At 58.5% G+C, this 23886-nt stretch overlaps 1 protein-coding gene across 6 annotated transcripts in view; it reads left to right on the top strand.

Moving 5' to 3' along the window:
* AGRN (agrin) overlaps positions 1–23886 on the top strand; it is a 114026-nt gene that overhangs the window by 34171 nt on the left and 55969 nt on the right. For 3 of the 6 annotated variants that reach the window (XM_027658182.1, XM_027658179.1, XM_027658178.1), the window contains exons 3-4: positions 10630–10650; positions 23242–23289. In XM_027658182.1, coding sequence (XP_027513983.1) covers positions 10630–10650; positions 23242–23289 — 69 coding nt within the window. Of the gene's footprint in view, positions 1–10629; positions 10651–20327; positions 21666–23241; positions 23290–23886 lie in introns of those variants that run through there. The other 3 variants (XM_027658180.1, XM_027658183.1, XM_027658181.1) reach the window with 2 other exon arrangements.

Genomic DNA, 23886 nt, shown 5'->3' with positions numbered 1-23886 from the left:
TGGTCTTGACACACAAGGATGCTTTGTGTGATGGGAGCTCACGGCTCCGAGGGAGCCGAGTACGTGTGTGTGGGAGGCTGATTCCTTGGATCAGCCTGTTCCTGGGCAGTCTCCAGCTCAGCCAGCAGCCTTGGAGCTCTCCTGGGCAGGTGGCAGGACTGAGTAGAGCACAGAGGGGACAGGAAGAGTGTGTCCCCTTTGCCCACTGCCACAGCAGAGACCCCCTCTGCCCCTCTGTCCCTGTTGTTGGAGGAGTGTGGATAAAACTTCCCTGTGCACAACTGGGATGTGCCTGAGTATGAGCTGCTTGCTTGGGTGTCAGGGGCTGGGAAGGGATCCTGAAGATAAGGAAGATACCTGGAATGTTTTGAGCTGGGGGTGTCTCTGCTCCAGCATCCAGAGTTGGTAGTGATGCTTTTCCATCCTAAGGAATTTCTCCACAGAGAGGGTGGTCAGGCTCTGGAAGGGGCTGCCCAGGGAGGTGGTGGAGTCCCCACCCCTGGAGGTGTTCAAGGAATAACTGGACATGGCACTCAGTGCCCTGGTCTGGTTGTCAAGATGTTGATAAGTGAAATGTTGGACTCATCCTGGAGGTCTTTTCCACCCTCAATGATTCTGTGATTCATCACCTCCTTTTGGAAGAGGGAATGTGCCACATGGTGTGATTTTTGGGGTTGTTCTGTGCAGGACCATGAGTTGGACTAAATGATCCTTGTGGGTCCCTTCCAGCTCAGGATATCCTGTCCTGTCCTGTCCTGTCCTGTCCTATCCTATCCTATCCTTTTGGAATAGCTTTTTGGAGCACACATGTGTTCTGAAGTGCCAGCCTGTTCCTTTACCAAGAGGAGAAAAGAGTCACCTCATGCTTAAAAGGTTAAATGGCCAGTGCAAGTACAGCATTCCTGCTCCCTGATAACTCCCTTCTGGAAACAAAACCCACGTGGGTTTGGGTAGAGATCAATAGGATTTATGGAGGCTGTTCCAAATCCTCAGGGTCAGTTGGTCAAGTGGGGTAAATTGGGAGAGCTTTGCCCAAGGTTATAACACTTAATTGGTAACAGTCTGTGCTGGGGTTTCATGGGAAACCTGACCCTCTCCAGGCAGCCTCTGGAGAGCAGCAGCTGGGAAGCAGCTGGAAAGGAGAGGGTGCTGTTGACAGCTCTCAGAAAAGCCCCAACAGGGTTTGGTAGCCTTGGTGTCATTTTAAGGGCACTGACACCAGCTCCAGCCTGTAATTTTTTACTGCTCTCTGCTGCTTTCCCGGTGTTATGTGGTGGTTTCCTTAGGTTGTGTGATGGCCCAGCCAAGGGCCACCCCTCCTGCCTTGCTCATTTTGGCCTTTAAAGGACAACTTGGAGCCTTGCAATTAATAAAAAAAATAAAATTGCCATTTGTCTCAGCTTTCCTGGGCTGGGGTCGCTCTTTTCATGGCAAATTTAATTGGATGTGACAGTTCAGTGTTAGGAAGGAGCCAGGGCAGCTGCCTGGGAGCAGGAGAGGGCCAAGACCTTCATGGAACCCTTAAGGTTGGAAAAGAGCTCTTCAGATCACAGAACCTATTTAGGTCTAGAGAAAAACCTTTCAGGTCATAGAATCACAGAACCATTAAAGTTGGAGAAGCCCTCCAAGATCACGGAGTCCAAATTTAACCCTGTGTTCAGCACCAAACCGTGTCCCCAAGTGCCACATCCACGTGCTTTTGCAACACTTCCAGGGATGGTGATGCCACCACTTCCCTGGGCAGCTCTGGGAACAAAGCTGGGTATTGCTGGAGTTTAAATGGGTTTTAAGGAGGTAGAAATGCGGGATTGCTGCTGGATGCAGGAGGGAATGGGATTAGAAGGCTCCTGATGGAGAGCGATGAAGGATGTTATTTCAGGGTCTCCATTAAACAATTAAGAGGGAATTTTCTTCAGCCAGAGAGAGGGGAGTTAAATGCTGTGAAGGGAGGCAGCTGCCTGTGCTGTCTGCCCTACATGGGACTCTGGCAATGACAATTCTCCGAAGGGAGAGCGAATGAATTTTAATGAAATCTTGAAAGACTTTAAATTTTCATGTTAACGTCAATTATTCAGGACGGTCGAAAAGCAACTTTAAAGCCTCATAAAGAGGAAAAAAAAAAAAAGGAAAAGAAGAGGCCAGTTTGATTTTTTTTTTTCTTTTTTAATCGATTTGCATTTTTGCTCCGCCGCGGCGAAACACGGACATTTTAAAGACACTGGTGCTGGTTATTGCATCTGACAGCAGTGCTGGGGAGGGAGGATGTTGGGAAGTGAGTGATGTACTGCCTGGGGCACGGCAGAGGTGCTGAGAGAGCCCAGTGGGACGGGAGGCTGTGTGGTCAAGGACGTGCTGGGCAGCTGAGGGGGCCGTGGGCTGAGTGCTGCCCTCGCTGCTCAACCCACAAAACTCCCCTTGTGAGCTGGTGCTGTTTGGTTTTAGCATCCCTGGTTTTGTGCTGTGAGCAGGAGGGATGGGTGGGTGGGCTGGGTGCTGGGCTGAGGGAGGCAGGGATGCAGTCCTGGCCTGAGATACCCATTCCCACCTTCCCTTCTGGGAAGGGGAGGTGTAAGCCCAGCCCTTGCCTGCCCTTGGCTCTGTCCCTGCCCTCCCTGCGTCCCCCCCAAGGGGCAGCAGCCACCTGAGGTGTCTCCTGGGGTGGGATTCCCACTCCCAGCCGTGGAGGCTGAGCCTGTGGAAGTGGCTGTGATGGGGAAGAGGACAAGTGTGTGGGTTCATCACCACCCAGCCAGCTTTGCACAGAGGGGTGAGAGTGTTTGAGCCGTGGCTCTGATCTTTGGGTACTGCTAGGACATCCATGGGCTCTGCAGGGTGGGACCAGCTGCCTCTCCAGGACTTCTGGGGGGAGCAAAAGGCACCTCCCGCTCTCCAGCCTGTGCACGGGCACCGGGAATGCCACGCTGCAGGAAGGAGATCCCCTGGGACCATGTGCTCAGGCTTGGCAGCAGTGAGCACCAACTGAGGACTGGCAGAGCAGGGGGGGCTGGCTGGCTGCCTGCCTCCAGAGCCTGCTCCGTGCCCCGGGGTGAAGGGATCCCTGTTCATGCCCACATGAGCCCTGCTGACACGCAGCTTGCCCCCGGTGGGCACCGTGACCCCGCCTCCTGCTCGGAGCGCGGAGCATCCTGGTTTCCCACCGCACCGGCGCCGTATCCTTGGCTCCCGCTGCCCGGGGAGGGGGATGCTCAGCATTCTGCATCTGTGCCCAAGGGCCTGGCTGGCTGCACAGCCCTGCCTTGAACAAGGCTCGCCTCTCTCGTGCTCTTTCTCCCTCCCCTCTCCCTCAGCCCAAGGCATCTGTCTGCGTTGCTGTTTGGGCTCCCCAGCAGGCTGAGGATGCCTTGCCTCCCTTTGAGGGTGCCCCACTGGTGCAGAGGGGCTCCGGAGCACAAACAGGGCTTTTATTCCCTGCTGCTGGGAGCTGCCAGGCCTGGCTCCCTTCCCAGAAAGCGGCGCTGGGGCCGAACATAAGCAGCTATTGTGTGAGCCCTGGAGACTGAGATCTGAGAGGGGATCCCGCCTGCTGGAGGGACTGCAGAAAGGAGCCCAAGGAACACGGGAGATTTGCAGGCTCTCAATTATGCTCCTCTCACCAAAAATAATGCGGGTGCGACTCCTCCTTTGACATTCGAATCGCTCCTCCTTTGACATTCGAATCGCTCTTCCCCCGGGGGGGGTGGCTCTTACAGTCAGTTCGTGTCTAGCAAAGACTGAGTCCTTTGTCTTCAGGGCTGGAGGAGGAAATGGGGGGAGAATGGTCTTACAGTAAGGCCCTTCTCCTGGGAGGGTACCCCAGCTGGGACTGGGGTGCCTCGTGTCATCCCAGTGTCGGGATTGGGACGGGGATGTGCTCAGAGGTGACAGAGGGAGGCGATGCTGGTGGTGTGTCACCCTCTCCTGCTCAGCCTTGTATCCTCCTGGCTTGTTCCTCTCCCTGAGAGATGCACGGAGGGTGGTTCTGGTGGGGGTTTAGAACTCAGGCTGCTGCTTCCTGGGATTTTCTGTCCCAGTGGGATTGCCCTCAGCACGGACTGTGGGTCTGGGGGCAGCTCAGCCCCCTGGCAGGAGGTGAGATGGCCCAGCATGGCCCAGCTGGATCTGCTTCCCTCTCCTTCTTCCCTCTCCTTCCCCAGGTGGGATCAAAGCCCAGTGCTGGTGGGGTCCAGCAAGGCAGAGTTGGGAAGATGGTCTGGTACAAGTTAGAAATTCTGCCTGTGATTTTATCTGGAGAAGCTGGAGCTCGGCACGAGGACAAAGAGATGATTTAGTAAAGTGGATTGGGTGGGAAGTTGTCACCTTGATGCAGGAAAAAAACTTGTGCAGCACGAGAAGAATAATGGCTCTTGATGCCACAGGGGCTCGGAGGGGCCTTGGCTCTGAGGTGGCTCGTGGCTTTGTTTTTTTGTGCCTTGTTTTGGGTCTCCCTGTTCTGGGCCACAGCCACAGCTCCACGAGGACCTGACACCCTGATTTCTGCCTTTGATCGGTCTGGATCCAGCCCTGTAATAATCCAGGGAAAGTCACTCCACAGGTAGAACACGAGCAGGGAATGGCCGGGTCTGGAGCCCCTGCCAGATCCTCTAATCAGCCTGGAGTTGTGGGGAAGCAGGCGAGCTCCTGCAGCGCCTCGTGCCTGTTTTCCCCCCTCCCGAAAGCAGGGCTGGGGGTGTGCAAGGGAGCTAATTGTGAGGCCGTTTCACGACTCATTTGGCCGCGCTGAGCCGCGCTCGGGAAAGTGGCTTTTAGGCTGAGCTTTTCCAGCTTAATCTGCCGGAGTGGTGCTCAGCAGCGCGGTGCCTGCAGCCGGCCTCGTCTGAGTAAACTTTCCCTGCCTTCAATAAAAACGTTTGTGTAGCAGAGACTCTGCCCTGGGGTGTTTTTTTTTTTTTCCTCTCCCCCTCCGCCAGCGCAGCTCCGGTACCCAACCCACGGCAGCTCCTTAAAAGCGTGTTTGGTGGTGGCAAGAGAGGGGAAACCTCAAATCCTTGCAAAGCAATTACTGCTAATGAGACACTTCCTACACATCTGGTTTCAATTCTGGCTGCGTTTTGGGGACTGTTCTTCGGGAGCTTGGGAATGGAGGAAGGTGGGGAAATCCCTGCCTCCTGCTCTTCCTTCCAGCAGCACCCTCTTCCCTGCTCGGCAGTGGGGATGCTCCTGAGCTCCCATCTCGTTTTCCAAACCTAAACTGCAGCCCTCCAGGGAGGCTGGATGGCAGCAGCAGCAGCAGTTGTTGGATGCTGATGGGCTGCCAATTGATTGATATGTTTTTGAGAGCGGCTGTAATGTGGTTAATTAGTGTATAATTTACAAGAGCGGGGACGGCTGGATGCCCCAGACTTAAGAAAAATTCCTGAATTAATTGCCAGCTGTGAAGGAAAGGGAGAAATTCTTGGGTTTCTTGTTTGTGGAGGGATTTAGGATTGAATAGATGGAAGCTGTCTCTGGCTATCCTGACTTCTTCCAGCCCCTTGTCTCCTTTGCTGGATACAGAGGTTGCAGCAGAGCATCCCATTCCTGCTCCCTCCTGGCACTGCCTGCCTGCTGGGGCTGGGAAGCAGGTGCTGGAGTGGCCCTGGCTTTCAGTGGGACCTTGGCACTCGCATCCTGAGCTCTTCCCAAAATCCCACGCTGGCCTTAGGTGGATTAGCTAAACCCCCACAGGGCTCCATCCCCACTTTCTGTCTGCTCGGATCAGGTCTCTCTTTGGAATGCAGATCCACACGGATCCTGGGCCCCTCTGGCTGCTGGTTTTGGCAGCAAGTGCCTTGTTATCTCGGCCCAGAGCGTGGCCTTGGAGCAGGATGCAGAGGAACAGTAGGGAGGGTCATGGAGAGAGGGATTTCAGGAAGTCTGTGTTGCTTTTGTGCGCCGAGCAGCGGGAAGGTGGCGTGGGAACCCTTGGCTTGTTTCCTTGGGAATGAGACAGTCCAACCTGGGCTCCCTGGCGGGCTTCTCAGGGATGTTGGTGTGAGGGCCAAGGGGACACTGTGCTGCTGGGTTCCTGGGATCCAGCAGGGATCCCTCCCATGGCTCTGCAGGCAGTGCAGCTTCCCTTGGGAGCTCTGTCACCTGAGAGGGGGATGCAGGTGAGTGATATCCATCCCCTGCTGCCTTCCCAGGAATGCAGCAGGTGCTCCTCTGAGGGAAGCCTTGCAGAGGAACCCCCTGCCCTGGGCTTCACCCCGTGGTTCATTATCAGCTGCAAAGCCTCTTTCCAGAGCCTCTTCTCCAGTTTGGGATGCCCAGGCAGGGTTTTTCTGGAGCACAACTGGCCTTAGGGAGCTCTGACCTGTGTGGTGGCAGGGAAGTGGCCTGGGATGCAGTTGGGGAGTGACTCAGGATCAGAGCTGTTAGTCAGGAGATGGCTCTGTGACTGGTCCAAGTCACATGTGGTTTCCCAGAAAGTGCCACTTTTCCTGAAACAGCCTCTGACAGGAAGGAGTAAGTCCAAAGGCATGTCCTGGGTGCCTCAGAAGGGAGGGGAAGGGCTGCTTTGTTCCTGGCTGGCACCCCCAGGCAGGCCACCAGCTCCTGCTCTGCATCACTTCTCTGCACAGCTCAGGCTCATTCCCCTGCTCCAAGTGTGTTTCTGTCCAGGAAAACTTTCCACAGTCAAGTGCTTGACCTTGGAACAGAGCCCCCTCCGCTCTCCTTTCGGGTTTTGTTTTATTTAATATATAGTAAAATAAACTTCTTTTCCCCTTCTTGGTGTTCACAGCTGCTCCGCTGAGCCGCAGCTCCAGGAGGGGAAAATCAAAGCCCAGGGAAATTTGCTGGAGTTGAAAGGCAGGTCAGGTCCAGGGGCTGCTCAGCTCAATTGCCCTTTTGTTCTAAAAAACGAGAGGGAGAACATGTGCACCCTGCTGGAATGGTGGGATCTCCTGGGCCTTAGGAAGAAGGAGCTGTGGGGTGGAAGGGGCCGATGTGGGAAGGGGCTGTGGTGTCCATCCAGCTGGAGCAGTGCTGTGTGGGTGGATGCTGCTGAGCACAAGAGTGGTCTGGAGTCTCTGTGAGTCACACTTGGCTCGTGGCTCCTCGGGGTCAAGCGTCCAGGGTGGCTGTGGGTGCGTCCCAAGGCCCTTCACCCTTCTGGGATCCTGTTCCCCACCCCCAAACCGGAGCCAGCAGCGCTCCCAGGGGACACTGACCCTTTTCCCCGCCTGCCCCTCACCCTGTGTGCTCCTCCCTGTGCTCTGCCCCGGGCAGCCAGCTGGGATTTGGCCCTGGAGCAGCAATCCTGTTCCATCCCGGGGCTACAGAGCTGGAATTCCAGCTCCCAGGAGCTGCCAGCTCTGTGGGGTCCTGGCCAGGCAACTCCATCTTCTCCTTGTCGCCGTCTGGCTGCTCCTGGTTTTCCCCTGATTCTGAAAAGCAGCTGCTGTTACTGGAACATCAGGGCTTGGATCCTGGATGATCCCAAGGGGCTCCACACCCCAGTGAGACCTACTGCAGGGATACCCTAAAGCATAGGTGCAGTTGGGGAATAATGCTGTGCTTTGGCACGTGGGAAAGGAGATCTCCTGCTTCCAGCTGTTCCCTGTGTGTGTGTGCTGTGTCCCTCTGCCACAGCTTATTACTGGCTGGTCCTGGGCATGTCACTTGTCCTGGGCATGTCATTTGCCCTGGGAATGTCACTTGTGTGTGTTTGTGTTTGGTGATGTGGTCTGGGAATGCCTTGCAGGAGCGTGGAGGACTGACACGGTGCCATGCCAGGGTGGTTCCCTGGGATGCCAGGGTGGCTCCCTGGGGTTCCAGGGTGGTTCCCTGGGATGCCAGGGTGGCTCCCTGGGGTGCCAGGACTCATGCCAGCAGCTGGGGGACCCGCCTGCTGCGAGGGAAGCTCTGCATGTGAGGTGATGATGTGTTGACCCAGCGTGGGGTGGCAGCTCCTGGCCCTCTGCCACAGGTGCCTGAGGTGACCAGGCTGGGCTGGGAGAGCTGCCCACACCCACACAGGGGACCTGAGACCCCCCAAAATACACAACACCCACCCTTGCTCCGTTCCCTCCGTCCCACACTGGCATTCCCATCTTTTCCCTTGGCAAGGGCTCTCCTGCTGCTCCCCAGGAGCAGCAGAGTAAGAGGAGAGGGGAGGTCCAGAAGCACCACCTCTTCTGCCAGGTGACAGAAGGATGTGCTGGAGGCAGCACAATGCACATAATTTTAATTTAGAGGCATCAGAGCAGAGGGAGAGAGGGAGGGAGCGCAGCCAGACACAAACATCTCATCTACACCAGGGCTGGTCATGGGGTCTTGGCTTTCATTTCTGTTTTTCTTCCTCTTTTTATAAATGAAAAAAAAAATAAAAATCCCAAAATAACTGTGCTGCTCTGGGATATTTTTAAGCTGGTTTTTTTTTCCCCCCTTCCCTCCCTCTCTTCCTTTCTTCCCTCCATCTCCCAACAGGTTCCAGCAGACAGGGCTCCCGGGGTTGCCAGCGGAGGAGGCAGCACGTCACTTCCTTGGCACGGGGCCGTTCCCCAGCCCTCAATGCTCACTTTGTTTTTCCCCTCACGGTCCCCAGTGAGCTGTCAGGGCTCTTCACAGTGTCACGTTACCCACAGCTCATTGTGGTGCTGCTGCCAACGTGGCACGCAGAGCACTGGGGGGGAAGGGGGGCTCTGCACCCCTCAGTGGGGTGTTGGGTGTTCCAGCTGCATCCTTGCCTTCCTCCTCCTGTGTTTCCTCTGCTGGGTGTCCCATGCTTGCCTTCCTCCTCCTCTCTTTCCTCTGCTGGGTGTCTCTTTCCCTGGGAAGTCCCCACCTTGCCTGGCCCCGCTGCCCCAGGGCTGTGTCTGTCCTCTCTGAGCAGCCTGGGAAGCCCCACATACTCCAAATTCCACCTGCTTGTAACTGTGGAGTAGCTGTGGTGTGGTGCTGGGAGCAGGCAGAGCAGTCTGGGCAGAGGGAGGGACTCTCCATCAGGAGCTGTAGGGATAGGACAAGGGAGGAGGGGGTTCTAACTGGATGGGGGGAAATTTAGGTTTGCTGTCCTTCCCTGGGAGGGTGGGGAGGCCCTGGCACAGGTTGCCCAGAGAAGCTGTGGCTGCCCCATCCCTGGAAGTGTCCAAGGCCAGGTTGGATGGAACTTGAAGCAACCTGGGCTAGTGGAAGGTGTCCCTGCCCATGGCAGGGGGTTGGAACGAGATGAACTTTAAGGTCCCTTCCAACCCAACCCATTCTGTGATTCTATGAATAGAAGAGAGGGGTTAAGAGTTGGATTTCACACTGGGAGATCCCCGTGTCCTGGTGGGATGAGGACCTGGCTGTGTGACAGCTCCTATTTCCATAGGCATCTAGAATGAATTCCACAATGGTTACAGGGCTTCCCTCCTGCCCTACAGTTACTTGCAGATAAATAATCTGTGCTCAAGAGCGACTATTAAAATGCTCAGCTGCTTAACCCTTCACCTCCTCTTTCATCACGTCTGTTGGGAGCCTTGTTTCATCTGCTGGGGACTTTGTTTCATCTGCTGCTCTGCTTTCCTCAGCTTCCAAAGTAATTCCGGCCCAGGTGATGCGTTTGGACAGGAGGGATCAAGCCGTGATGGGAAAGGGTTGAGTGGGAAACATCCCATCCTTGGGAAGCCGTGGAGAGCTCCAGGCTGAGCTCCTCGGCTCTTCCCAACTTGTTTGGTGTCAGGAAAACACCTATTGGCACGACAATCCATGAAATGTTACAGTTAATGGGAGTTCTGAGCCTTTGGCTGAGCTGTGACGTTCCCCGGGGTCTCCTGGAGCCATCCTTGTGAGGGAAGAGTGTTGGCTCCTCGTGGATCAAATCCTCTGAGGATCAAATCCAGCACGCTTGTCTGGTGTGGCTGACAGCCAGCAGTCAGTGCTGAGGTGCTCCTGGTGGGGTTTGTGTTGTGCTTTGCACACATTTGGGGTTCTGGTTCCGTTTGTCCCTCGTTCTGCTCTTGCAGTGTGGGATGTCACCGGTGACATCAGGATCTGGAGGGGTTTTTTCTGGCTCTCTGGAGATTTGGGAGCTCATTGTGCTGTTAAAAGATGTTTAGATCGATGTGCTTAGAAGGTTGGGGATGGGAATAAATTCAGAGGGGGCAAGTGATGCCCCTAAATGAGGGTTAATAGGGGAAGGATTGGGGTTTACTGGGTAAATCCAGTGTGTTCCTGTGTTGCAAGCGAGGGTGGCAGTGCCAGTCATGCTGTCCCTCTGCCCCCTGCCCTTCACAGCCAGACCTGCACTGGGGTGGGTCTCCAGGGGCACAGTTTGGTCCTGGGCCACCTCTTGGGTCCTGCCACAGGCGGAAAAAATACCCGTGTCTTCCACATGGGAGCTGTTGGTTTTCTCCTGCATCTTCCAGGTGAGATGTTGGATTGCTGGGCTAAAGGGATAAAGAATTCCTGCCCAGGATGCAGGTGCCAGGAGCCCAGCCATGATCTCCTGGGGTGATTTGGGAGCTGGTGCCTGATGCTGCCTGGAAAGGGCTGGAAGAGAAGGATGGAAGTGCTCCAGGTGGTGTTGGTAGCGGAGTGCTGGCGGAGGGGGCTCGGGGAGGAGGAAAGCTTGGGGTCAGCTGCCTGTTTTCTTGCTTCTAACTGTTTTGTTCTCTCCTTTTTCTCCTCCCCTGCTTTCTAAAGAACATAGGAAGCTTCTTGCTGGTAAGTGGTGGCGTGTCATGCAAAAAAAAATTTAAAAAAAATTCCCATTTATTTTTCCATCCACCATCAGAGTCGCTGGTTAGTCTGTGCCATCCTCCCATCCCCCTGGGATGTGCTGGAGCAATAGGGACCTCCTGGAGCTGGGCACAGCACACCCACCCCCGTGGGTGTGTGCTCCCCCCTCCGAGGGAGCTATTGCTTTTAGATCACAGTTTGAGGAGCTCCCTTCCCCTCTGCCTCCAGCTGGCCCAGCCTGAAGCTGGGCCGGGCTCATTTTTGGTTCCTCAAGTGGCAGCTGCTGTGGCATCAAAGCCTCTGGAGCGCTGTGGGTGTGAAACTGTGATCTAAGGACACCTCACCTAGTGCTTGTCTCATCTCTGACTCCATCCTCAGCCTCTCACCTTCACCGGCGTCCTGGGGAGGGTGGGGGGAGAGCACCCCGAGCTCCTCCCGGGGGTGGAACGGGCAGGCTGGGCTGCTGACCCGGCCTGGGGGGGTTTGTGAGGGGCTGTGTGTCCTCAGTCCTCACCCTGGCTGAGCTGGGAAGCTGCAGGTGTGGGGCAAACACCCCACAGGCAATTCCTCTGGGAATCTCCTGGCAAAAGCGAGTGAAGTCGGGGCAGGACAAGGGCTGATGGTTTTAAACTGATGGAGGGTGGATTTAGACTGGATCTAAAGGAAGAAGGTTTTCACAACGAGGGTAGTAAAATGCTGGCACAGGTTGCCCAGAGAAGCTGTGGCTGCCCCATCCCTGGAAGTGTCCAAAGCCAGGTTGGATGGATCTTGGAGCAATCTGGGCTAGTGGAAGGTGTCCCTGCCCATGGCAGGGGCTTGGAGAGAGATGGTCTTTAAAAGGTCCCTTCCAACCCAAAGTACTCTGTGATTCTAAGTGTGGGCACAGATCAAAGCCCCTGGGATGACCCTGTCCCTCCTGTCCCTGCTCCTCTGGTCCCTGCCCCGTGTCAGTGGTGGCTCATCTCTTCCCCAGCACTGACATTTGTCCTAAACAGTGAATCCCATCATTAGAACACCCCCTGTGTGTGCCCTGGCCGGTGGGAGCAGCCCCTCAGGGCCGGGGGAGGGTGTGTGGTGTGTGTGGCTGCAGCCTGGCCGGGTGCCCACTCCCCTGCCATTCCCGGCGCTGGGAATCCCGGCATCCCGGGAGCCTGGGAGCCAGCTCCTTTGTTTGGTGGCTGTGGATACAGAGGGTGTGGAAGGAAGGCTCTTGGCATGTGTTTGGGGCTGGCAGTTCATCCCACCCCCTTCCCCTGCACACACGAACCTTTGTGGAGGATGGGACAAGGGCAGTGTCTCCCGGTGTTCCTGCCCCTCTCCAGCATCCCAGGGCAGCCAACCTGCTGTGGCAAGAGGTCCCAGGTTTGTGTTTGCCATGGACAGGCTGCCACCCTCTGCTTAGAGACAGGAATGGGCATAGAATGGGCATAGAGGTGGCACAACCTGCTCTGTTTTTCACTTCGGGGCTGCTCCTCTGCCCGCTTTTGAGCCCCTCTGCTCACCTCAGGACCTTTGTGTGCGGTGCTGACCCACATTTATAGCTGGATAAGCAGCTGTTTGGGGTGATGTGGGGTGGTTTGGAGCTGTGAGAGCTCAGCTGCCCTCGGTCTGGGCATTGTGCTGGCTGTGCCAAACCTTTTGAGCCCAAGAGAAGGGAGTCACCCCAGGGGTGGCCGGGGAGCTGATTTAAAGCTGGATTTCTGCTGCTGGATTTCCTCCCTGCTCCGTGCCCCTCGTTCTGTATAATCCATAGACCAGAGGGGTTCTCTTGGAAACGTGCCCTCCTGCAGCAACGTTAGAGGGACATAAAACTTCCACTGAGAGGGACGTGCTCCTGGACTGGCCCGCGGAGCCCGGCAGGAGCAGGAGGAAGCAATCCAAGCCAACAGCATCCCCTGCCGGCTAATGCTTCCCGGGCCTGAGAGGGAGAAAGGAATTCCTGTTTTCCTGGTGGGAGAGTGTTCTGCTGCCCTCCTGGGTGCCAGCTGCTGCCAGCAGCCCCAGCGACGGGGTGCTGGCAGTACAATAACTGGTGCCACCTGCTTTTGGCTCTCACGGAGCTGGTGGGCAGGAGGAAAAGGGCTCCTGGGAATGCTCACACCCCTTGCTGTGTCTCCATCCAGCTTTGTTGGTCAGAGCAGAGGGTGTCCTTTCCTTTCTGCTCCTTCCCACAGGCTCTTCCCGATCCAGCTGGAGCAGCTGCCCTGCTCCTGAGGACTTCTGGCAGCACAGGTTTTTGCTGGGTGTGTTTTCCTCTCTGGTGATGTGCTGGAGTTTTTCCTCTTCTCACCTCCCCTGTGAGGGTCAGGGGGCTTTGCTCCCCCGCCCTGGGGGTCTGAGCTGGGCCATGGGCTGTGTGTCCTCCCCTGCCACCGCAGAGGGGACACAGCTTGGAGCAGGGGCTGGGGGGGATGCTCCTGCCCCTGGTGGGTGTTGGACACAGCCCCTGTCTCAGAGCCACCCCCTGGCAGTGCTGTGTCCTGCCTGGCACTGGTGCTGGCTGTCCCAGAGTCACATCACCCGAGGGGGGGCAGGTGATTTTTGGCCATTTTGGGCTCTCCTGTGGCCAAACTGATACATGGGAGAGGTGCAGCAAGATGTAACTCAGAGTTCTGAAACAGGGTGAGGTGTCCTGCTGCTCCAGGAGCAAACCTGCTGCTCTCTGGCTGGGGGGAGATGGCCCAGAGGTGACCTGGCATGGAAGTTCTGCTCCCTGGAGCAGCCCTGGCTGGATGAACATCCCAAGATTGCTGCCAGCACCACCCCTGCCTGCAGCCCGGGGAAGGGATGCTGCTGCTGGGACATCTCAGGATGGTCTCAGGACATCTCAGGATGCTGCTGCTGGGACATCTCAGTGCTGGTCATTCCTGTGTCCCCCCACTGCTGCTCCCCCACTCCTTGAGTGCTGGCCCAGTGTTTTAGTGAGGTGCCTCTACCTGCTGCTCTCCACCTCTCCGACCTCCTGTGTTTTCTCACCTCTTGGGCTGTGCTGATGTGATTTTAGGGCTCTGCAGGAGGTTACTGGCAGGGCCCTTTCTCCACCCTGTGCTGCTTTTCTCACTCTGAGCCACACCCCACCCCACTGCTGATGTCCCTCACTGTCTGGAAGCTCTCTGGTGACAGCTGCTTTCCCGGTGGGAAGGGATCCAGAGTGCCAGGGATACAGGGCTAATTTTAGCCCACTGGGTGTTTGCTCCAGAGATGTGCCACAGGTTTGCCTCATCATTGTTTTCTACTGGGTTTTTTCCCCCTGTTTCCACCTCCCCACGTTTCCACCTCCCTGAGGAACAACTCTGCAGTGCCAGCTGATCCTCACGGCCCCCTGGCAGATGGACAGGTTGACATCAGCTTGCAAGAGCAAGTGAGGTGTGTTTTTGGGAGAGGGTTGGCAGAAGGGATGTCTTGCAGCTCAGCCAACTTAGTCAGCACCCAGAGAGGCTGAAGGCTTGGACCAGTCACTCCCAGCATCCCCAGTAGCCAGGCAAGGCTCTTTCTCTGGTGGAGGGAGTTGATGCTGTCTCAGGGAAACAGTGGCCACAGGATAATAGAAGTTTAGGGTGGGTTGGAGTGTTTGAAGGGTCTGTTTGTCCCCCAGTAAGGGAGAGGCTTCTCTTCCTCATCATCCCCTCCGTGTGGGTCGGTGGGGATACTCTGGGCAGCCCATCCCTGGGTCAGGGGCGATGCTCTGGGCAGCCCATCCCTGGGTCGGTGGAGGTGCTGTGGACACCCCACCGCTCTGCTCTCCTCGGAAGGAGTTTCTTGCCGCTCGGATGGAGTTCCTTGCAGCGGGAATGGGTTGGGAAGGGCGGCAGGTGGCAGTGTGAGCCTGCGGGAGGAGCCGGGGCTGCAGCCCAAGGCATCCCGGGCTGTGCAGCCGCGGGGATGGGGCTGCAGGGGCAGCACAGGGAGAGCTCAGGGGGACACACTTGGGGGGTTTTGTGCCCAGCATTGTCCCCTCTCCAGCCGGGGGGCTGTTCCCAGCGCCCTGGGAGCACATGGAATGCCGTGGTTCTCCTGGGAGCTGGGGAGGAGGGAGGCTGCTGAAGGCGTGGAATCTCTGATTTGGTGCCTTGGTCTGGAAAATCCTCTTGGACTGTGGGTTCCAGCCTGGCTGCCGTGTTTGGAGAGGGGAGTGGGGGTTCTAGGGGAGCCCAGCAGTCCGTGTGAGCAGTGCCCAGGGCAGCAGTTTGGCTTTGTGAAGGCAGAGGTGCCAGGGATGGAGGAGCCAGAGTCCTTGGGCTCCTCGGTGGAAGAGCAGGAGCTGTGTGACAGCACAGAGAAGCTTCACCTCCCTTGGGTTGCTTTTGCTTCTCTGTGTGTCCCCTTTTGGGCAGCCCTGTCCTTCCAGACACCAAGTTCTGTGTGCAAACCTTCCTTTAATTTTGATTTTTCAAGGGGAGAGACAGACACATCATAACCCCCATCATTGCACGCGAGGAGCTGGGTGGGAGAGAGGATCACAGAACGCTCTGAAGGGACCCCACGAGGGTCATTAATGGCCCATCCAGGGATTGAACCCACAACCTTGGCATTGTTAGGACCAGGTTCTAAACAACTGAGCTAGTCCTAGGCCAAGGATGTGCTTTTTGGGGTGCTCGTGGGGGGGGACACCTGCTAACAGAGGGGCTGCCTGGCAGTGGCTGTGCAGCTTGAGCACAGGCAGTGGTGTGCAGACCCCCAGCTTGGAGAAGGGCCTGCTGTGCTGGGAGAGGGTGACCTGTAGCCCCTGGGCACACCCATGTGGCCCATTCCATACCCAGGCATCCCTAAAGACATCCGGGAGATGCTGCCTGGTCCAGGAAGGGTTTGTTTCAGGACAAAGTTATTAAGTGATGAAACCCCACTCTTCAGAAGAGACAGCCCTTATCCAGCACTCCCTGGCACGGCTGTTTATTGGGAATGGTGTGAATTAACATCCCTTTCCCTCCCAACACACACGCCAGGCCACCCCAGCCCCGAATCCCGCACCCGCTTCCCTCATCTCCCATTGAGAGGCTTTAAAAGCTCTTTATTTCCAAGTGCTGCTCAGCAGGAGTCAAGCTGGGTCCTGCCAAGTGTTAAATGAAATAATTAAAATCCCCACTTTCCCCCCCCTCCCGCTCCTTTCTCCCTAATGCTGGTAATTAGCCTGTAAAACTGCAGGAGGGGATGGGGAAGGGAGGACGTGCAAACGCCTTCTGCAGCCTCCCTCCTCCTCCTCCTCCTCTTCTGCCTTCCCCGAGGAAGCACAAAATGGCTCTCCAGGCGTTGGGTGCTGTCAGATAAATCCCAATTAGCTCCCTGCCAAACAGGATTAGCGAGAAGGGAGCCAGGTGGGGAATCAGCCTGGCAACAGCGGGAGCTGGGGGGCTCCCGCCCGGCATTGACTGGCAGCTGCCAGTCAGCTCCCAAAACAGCTCTGCTTTTGGGTGCTTCAGGCTGCTACGTGGCATCTGGGAGGCAGAAACAAGGGAGGTGAAGCAAAATCAAGCCGTGTCTCCCTGCTGGTGTTATCCCTTCCCGAGGAATTGGCGGCTGTGAGGTGCCCGGGATGAGGTCGGAGCAGGGATGCAGGGCAGTGTGTGAGGGTCCTGCTGCTGCGTCCTGCCAGCTCTGTGCTTCAGAACCAAGAGGATAAACCCCCACCATCCTGCCCCACTGCTCTCAGCCAGCTGCACCCAGCCCCTCCTGCCCGGCTGCCGCGGTTTTTTGGCACCGGCGGCGACATCCTGGCTGTGAAAGCCCAGAAATAAACCCATTAACAGCACCAGCTTTGAGCTGCCTGGTGACCACACGGAGCCCTTAATGCACTGAACACTTTCATTTGGAAAACTGGGCAGGGGGCAATGTGGATTAGCTCAAACAGAATGTTTTCCTGCCTGTAGCAGGGGAGCAGCAGCTGTGGGTGAGTGGTAAATTGGGCTGTCCCTTGTCCCTCCCTCCTCTCTCCTGGCAGATGTGGTGACTCTCTGCCTCTTGCACCCTGCTGGGGATGAGCATCCTCTGGACACCCACAGCCTCAGCCAGGCTGCTCCCAGTCCTGAGGAGGAGGAGGAGGAGGAAGGGGAGAAAGGCTGTTGGTGCAGAGGTGCAGTGTTGTCAGAGTGGGGGTGATGGGAGCTGGACTGCTCTGGAGCCTTGGTGTGGCTGAGGGATAAGGGATGAATCCCCTCTGCCTGGGCTGTTCCATCCCAGTATGGACAGGGACAGATGTAGTGGTACTGGGAGGGGGCCAAGCTATCCTGGGTCAGTTGGGAAGCAAAGGTGGGTTTTATGTGTTCTTTTGCCTTGCCAGGTCTTGCTGGATTGTCCTGCCCAGTCCTTCCTGTCTGAAGGACATGACTGGAGTGTAAAGGGAAGTGGGCACAGTGGGCAGAGGGAGCAGGTGGGAGTTGAGGTGTCCCTGGCACCAAAGGACGTGGTGAGGGTGTGGCAGCTGTGCAGGGTGTGTGCTGCCAGCTCTGGGGAAAGGGACAGTCACAGGCAAAAATGACATCCCACGTGGATGGACCAGGCAAGGGTGATGCCTCCCCAGTGCAAATGGCTCTTCTGGTCCTGGAGTCTCACCCAAAAGCCTCGCAAGGGGCAAAGGCAGAAGCGTTCGTCCTTCCCAAGAGGGTGATGAACCAGTCTGTCCCTGCTGGAGTTTGAACCTGCCTCCCCCAGGACACAAAGGCTGCTCAGATCCCAGGCAGGGCCGCCCCTAGAAGTGGCCCCCAAATGGCTGGAGGGGACAGAGCCGTGGCAGACCCGGGAAGAAAGGGAGGACTGTGCGGTGGCTGATTTGCATGTGAAAACACGCGCGGGGAGGATGCAAATGCCCTCGCTTCCCTTTGGGGGATTTTTCAAAGCCAAGCCTGTGGCCTTAGCCTGCATGTGCTAGGATTGCGTGGCTGTGAAGCCCCACCCGGGGAGGGGGTGAAGCCCGGGGAGGGGAAGGATGTGGAGCAGGCCAGGAGGGAAAAGCGATGCTGCTGGGGCAGCGCCCTGGTGAAGGCATCAGGCAGGACTTTGGCACCTGTGTCCCAGGACACAGTGGAAGGATGCAGGACCAGGCCAAGTGGCCACACAGTGGCCAAGTGGAGGAGAAGACCAGGGGACTGCTCATTTTTTGGGTTTTTTTTGGCTTCTTGTGTGATGCTCCAGAAATTCCCACGGGGCTGCGGCGGCCGGGGAGGGAACCAGAAATGGGGCAGCAGTGACAGAGACTTGAGTTTATGCTTCAAGGGAAAAATACCGTGTTGGAGGCTCCATCCTCTCCCTGGCAGAGGGCTTTGCTCCTGAGGGGGCTCCTGAGGTGGTTCCCAGCAGGGGTCTGCTTGGCAGAGGCAGCCTGGCAGAGCGTTTCCTGCTGAGCCCTCTCATGGCACTTGGGCTCTCAGAGGCTCTTCTCAGCCTGTGTGTGCCTGAGGAGAACGTGTCCCAGGGTGCCCAACGATCTGCCTTCCCCCTTGGACACAGGGCCATCAGCCCCCTGCTCCTGGGCTCTCCTGGCTGGGTGGTTGGGATGCTTGGGATGCAGCCCGTGCCTCTCAGCAAGCTGGGATCATGTTCTGGAGCCCTCAGGGAGAGGAGGGAGCAACGCAGGTTTAAAGAGGAGCAATCTCTGGGACGTGACTTGGATTTTTTTCCCCTCTCTGTTCTCTGCTTCTCTCCTTCCCTGTTCTGCTTTTGGCAAGGTGCACTTGCAGTGCTGGGACACCCAGGATGCCCCCAGCCCACGGAGAGAGAGGAGCAGCGTGGCTCTGTGGGGTGGCTGTGGGGCAGCCTGTGCCAACCCCACACAGAGACCCCAGGACTTGCTGGCTTGTGGTGCCTGAGGTGCCCCACGGAAGGACCACCCAGTCTCCTCCACATCTCCCCGTGGGAGGGGAGGGTGGGTGGATTCTTTAGTGTTTGTGTCCCTCGGGCTCCAGGCGGATTGCCAAGGTGAGAGAAGGAGGGAGGAGGCTGGGCTGGGAGGGGGACCTGCAGCTGGCAGGGGGTGTTCTCCCGTCTCAGGTTGTTGCTTTTTGGAGGAGTGGGTAGCAGGAATGCTGCTGGGCAGCCCCTGCAGGCCTGTAGCTGCCTGGAGGGAGCCACAGCACCCAGACATCCCAGTGGGAGAGGAGAAGGCCCTGGGTCTGTGTGGTGGCTGCTGCCGTGGCCAGGAGGAAGCTGTGCTTCCCTTGCTGGCTGCAGCACATGCTGAGCGTGTGGAGACAGGAGGAACCTGAAACAGCTTCTCTGCAATGAACTTCCCAGTTTGACCACAGTGGGGTTACCCAGTGCCACGTCCCCACAGTGTTCCTTTTGCCCTGTGAGCACAGGACGGGAGTTTGATGATCTTGCCTTGCCTTGCACATGACACAGCTGGATACAGAGAGCCCCTCCATAGCACCTGAGGGACAGGGGAGACCACAGGAGCCCTCCTGTCCCCTGGCTTGGATGATAAACCAGCCTCTGGAATGGCAGGGCTGCGTAGAGTCAGCTCAGGCTGTGTTCAGGTGGCTCTGTGACTGGAGGACCTTCCTCTTGCTGGGTTTTTTTTGGACTCTCCAGAGCTGCCGTCTCTCTCCGTGGTGGGGAAGAGCTCAGCCCTGTTTACTAAGGACTGTGGTGGCTTAGAAATGAGGTGGCAGGTCATGGTGCCCTAAATGTGGGGTACCAAGGGCAGGGAAATGGCTTGCTGGGAGCTGTGTGTTTTGCCAGGAATGCTGTTCCCACCTGAGTGGAGAGCAGGGATGGAGTGGAGGGCCTGGGAGCCTGGATTTGTCATGTGGGCACCAGGGACTGCTTAGGCTGCAGAAGGGCTCTCATTCCGTGGCTGGACCTTCACTCCAGCAGGCTCTTGGCCCTGACCTCCCTCTGGCTCTCAGCCCAGCTGTCCTCGTGCCACCTTTCCCATCCTTGCTGGCAGCATCCTGCCCAAGGGAAGCAGGAGGAGGGCACAGGAGCACACGGGTAGGGAGCAGCACGGAGTGTATCTGTGTCCTGGCACCTCTTCTCTCCCCTCCCGTGCTCTCTGGCAGTGCCAGCAGGGACCCAGAGAGGTCCCTACAGCTGGGTCCTGCTCCGTGCGGGTCTGTCCCCCTCCCTCCACAACCGATGTCCTAAAAAACAGCAACCAGGGGTTCTCCTGCTCTTTGCATAGCTCTGCCGTCCCTGGGGGTCTCTCCGGGGTGGGCGATGCTGGGATGGGGGGTTGGGGAGGCAGTCTCTCCGCCTCTCAGCATCTCGAGTGGGCGGGCGGGCTGGGGCGGGGAGATGGGCTCACCCCCTCCCACCCTCCCACCTTTCCACCCCCTGCCCGCCGGGATTCACCCCGGGGAGGGGGGAGGGCAACCAGGAGGGGAGGGACCCTCCGGGGCGGAGTGCCGCGCCCCTGCCCTGCCCACGCGTGTGTCCCGGGGGAGCGGGGGCAGCGCGACCCCCGCCGCCTCCCGCTCTTTGTCTGCGCCGCGCCCCTGCGCCCCCGCTCCCCTTTGTTGGCCGCCGAGCGCTCGGAGGGGCTCGGTGTGTCCCCCCCTCCCCTTGCCGGGGTCGAGCCGAGGGGCGGAGGGAGGGGAGGAGGAGGAGGAGGAGGAGGAGGAGGGAGGGGGGGACACGGGCGGGGAAGCTCCGGGGCGCGGGGCGGGCGCTCCGGGTCCGCTCCGTTGTCTTGATGCTGCGCGGCCCCTTCCCCGCGCGTGGGGCGGGCGGAGACCGCCGGGATTAGGGGATCCATCCCCTCATCCACGCGTTCACCCACCCACCCATTCGCCCACCCACTCGCCCGCCCGCCCAGGCAGCTCCCATCGCTCCCCGCAGCGCCGCTCCATGCCGGGCTCCACGCGGAGCCGGGATCTCTCCGGGAAGGGCTGGCATGTCCCAGCGGCGTGAGGCGGGGAGCCGGCTCCCTCCGGGGAGGGTGCCCGTGCCGAGGGGGCCGAGGAGGGCTGTGGTGGCCCCTCGCTGCTCGCCGGAGGGTTGGGAAGGTGCCGGGGAGCTGGCGGAGGAGGGACGGCGAGGGAGCGCCGAGCGCCGGCTGGCCGGGAGGAGCGCGGAGCGGAGCGGGGATGGATGTGCCGCGGCCGTGAGAGGAGCCTTGGCGTGGGAAAGGGAGTGTCTGCCTTCGGCCGGAGCGTGGGACAACTGAGCCGGCACCTTCTGGGCTTCTGCTCCCGGGATCTTGGGCTGCTGCCCCCGGAATTTTTGGCTCCGAGGACCTGCGGAGGGTCGGAGGCTGCTGGACGCGGGCTCACCTGTCCCGGAGGAGAGCGCGGACAGCGGGGGGAAGCTCCGTGTTTCTGGAGCGAGGATCTGAGAGCTGAGAGGCGGCTGCCGGGGTGGTCAGATCCCTTGCCATCCCTGCCGAGAGGATACGGATTTTCCAGATGCTGCGAGCCTGAGGAGAGGGGTCCCGTGCTGATCCCCCCGTCCCTGTCCCAGCCCCGCTGCCGGGAGCCAGCGCCTGTCGGTGCCGTTCCCACACCAGCAGCAGCTCGTCCCCGTCCCGGTGGGCTTGGCCGTGGAACTTGAGCTCTCTCAGCGCTGGGGTTGTTGTTTGCTTTCTGCAGGCAGGTGTGGATTGACACCTTCCGGGCTGCCAGAGGGACTGCTGAGCACGGGAGCGCTGCACGTCCCTCTGGAGCGGGCTCGGACCTCACCCCAGGCTGTGCCTCTGGGATATGGCAGCCGTGGGCACAAACTCCTGCCCCTGAAGGTGCCCCCCCAGCCCGCCCTGCCCTCCTGCGAGCCGAGATGGGAACCTCTGGGAAAACTTAGGTTTTCCTGAAGACGCCCGGGGAGGGGAGGGAAGAGGGATCCATGTGAGCCTCGTGGCTGCCGTGCCGTGGATGGATGGACGGTGGGCTGAGCGTGGTGGCCCAGCATGACAGCCTGCCAGTACCCCATGGCGCCGGGGGCCCTGGAGCGGGACCGGCTGTACCAGCACAAGGTCTCCTTGGTGGTGCGGTACTTCATGATCCCCTGCAACATCTGCCTCATCCTCCTGGCCACCTCCACGCTGGGATTTGCCGTGCTGCTCTTCCTCAATAACTGTAGGTGTCCCCCGGGCGCGCCGGAGGCCGGGGAGGGACAGGCAGGGACAGGCAGGGACAGGCAGGGCTGGGGTCAGCCCGGGCTCCCAGCGCTGCCAGCTCGGCTTCACCGGGGAGCTCAGCACTTGCCTGGGGAGGATCCAGGGAGGTGACAGCTCCACAGCTCTGCCCCACTTTTCCCTGCCGTGCTGTTGGCCCCGAAGGGTGGAGCGGAGCTGGGAGGGTGGGTGTGTGTGGGCCGGCCCAGCTCCCCCCCCTGCAGGGTGCTCTGAGCTGTGCCAGCACTCTGGGTGTGCCTTGTCCCGTCCCCAAAATACTGCGTCCTGCTGTGCTGCTTGAGGTCCGAGTGTGGGGGATGCTCTGGGGGGATGCAGCCAGCCCGTTTGGGAGCTGGGGATCTCAGCAGGGCTCCTGGGAGTCCTGCCCTGGCCAAGGACTGCTGCTCCCTTGTCCCAAGCTGGACCTTGGAACCCTGTCACTACATATAGGTGGGAATGTGTCTCCCAGGCTCCCTGCTCTCTTGCTTTGAGGAATAAAGGTGGGGGAGTTTTCCCTGAGGCTGGATTGTTTAACTGATCCCTGCTGTGGCTGAGTAGATCCCACATTTGGGCGTGGATATATCCACGTATTGCTGCTGTGCTCTGTTACCTCATCCCTGCACAGGTGCTCATCTCTCCCTAGGCACAGCCTCTGGAGGAGTATTCCATCACACAGTGGTGTCTTTGACCTCCTTGATGCTGGAAAGTGCCAAACACCTGCTGTGAGAAAAGCCTTTAGAGGGCAGGCGAATCCTCCAGCCTGGCTTTGGGATGCGCCGCCTCCCCGTTGTTTGGGAAAAAGCTCCGTGTAAAACTGTCAAACACACGGATGCATTTACAAAGGCTGGCAGGAGCAAGGCCCAGGTGACAGAGCGGTGCCACCTCTGTCACTGCCTGGCTTTGCTGCCCTGGGCACATCTCTGATAGAGAGCAGAGCCCAGCTGGACACTGGGTTTAGGGTGTTCCTCACCCAGGATGGGAGGGTCTGTGGAGATCTGAGTGGAATCTTTCTCACCCCCCTGCTTAGTCAGACGTAGAGGGCTGGCAGGTGGCAAGGCTGTGCCACCTTCCTCTGGGACCTACAGTTGTTCCCATGGGAGTGTTCACCTTCTGCTGCCCCAGGCTACCCCTTTCCCCCACTTTTTGGAGGCCCTGCTCAACCCACATGACCTGGTGAGTCCACGCCCGGGTGTTTGTGAGGGGAGACACGGCAGGATTGGCATCACAGCCCCCGTGGGATGGCACAGGACGGGCTGAGACAAGCCCCAGCCCTGCCAGGCACAGAGGGCTGCTCCCAGATCCCACACCAGAGATGCTCCATCGATACCAGTGGGAGAGCTGGGGCTCCTGGATCCCGTTCCTGCTGCTCCCTTCTCGCTGCGAGACCTCCCGGGCTGTCCCTGGTAGTCAAACCCCTGTGTGAAGGGCACGTGGAAGGGATGAAATACTGGTCCAAAAGCTATGGACAGAGGTCTGGGAGGAGGAGGGAGCATCCAAAGGGACCTGCTGACAGCCCCCTGTTTTTTGTTTCTTTGCAGACAAGCCCAACAGTTACTTCACTCAGACGCCGCCGACGCCGCGGGATGGTGAGTACAACTCCCTGCTGGAGCCCGGCCCTGGCCTTGGGATGCACTGGAGAACAGGTTGAGCCTCTCCTGCCTCCTGCAGCTGCTGGGGGAGCAGTGTCTCCTGACCCACTGATCTATTTTTGCAGCTGCCTGGCTGCTCTCTGTGCCCAGAGCAATCCTGCATCATGGCCTTGCCCCTGCCAAGGGATGCAGGATCATCCCTCCGGGATGAGGAGAGGACAGAGTGATGTCCCTCGTTGCTCCATGGAAGAACAGCAACCCTTTTCCTACAGAGGGTTTCCTGGGTGGCTGTGGTAGAAGTGGAGAAGGGCTGGAAAGGGTCCTTCCCAGGGAGGGCAGAGAAGGGATCCAGGATCATCCCTCCAGGATGAGGAGAGGTGTCCCTCGTTGCTCCATGGAAGCAAAGCAACCCTTTTCCTGCAGAGGGTTTCCTGGGTGGCTGTGGTGGAAGTGGGGAAGGGCTGGAAAGGGTCCTTCCCAGGCAGAGGAGGTGGGACAGCACCTGGGACCTGAATTTTCTCTGGATCTGTGATCCTTGCCTGTGGATTGCTTCTCCCCTGTGGATTCCTGGTGTCTCATCAGCTGTGCTCTCAC

The sequence above is a fragment of the Corapipo altera genome, unplaced genomic scaffold (genome assembly GCF_003945725.1).
Source record: "Corapipo altera isolate COAL_440 unplaced genomic scaffold, ASM394572v1 301, whole genome shotgun sequence".
Classification (NCBI taxonomy): domain Eukaryota; kingdom Metazoa; phylum Chordata; class Aves; order Passeriformes; family Pipridae; genus Corapipo; species Corapipo altera.
The sequence above is the reverse complement of the archived record's forward strand: the minus strand, read 5'-3'. Positions and strand labels throughout refer to the sequence as shown.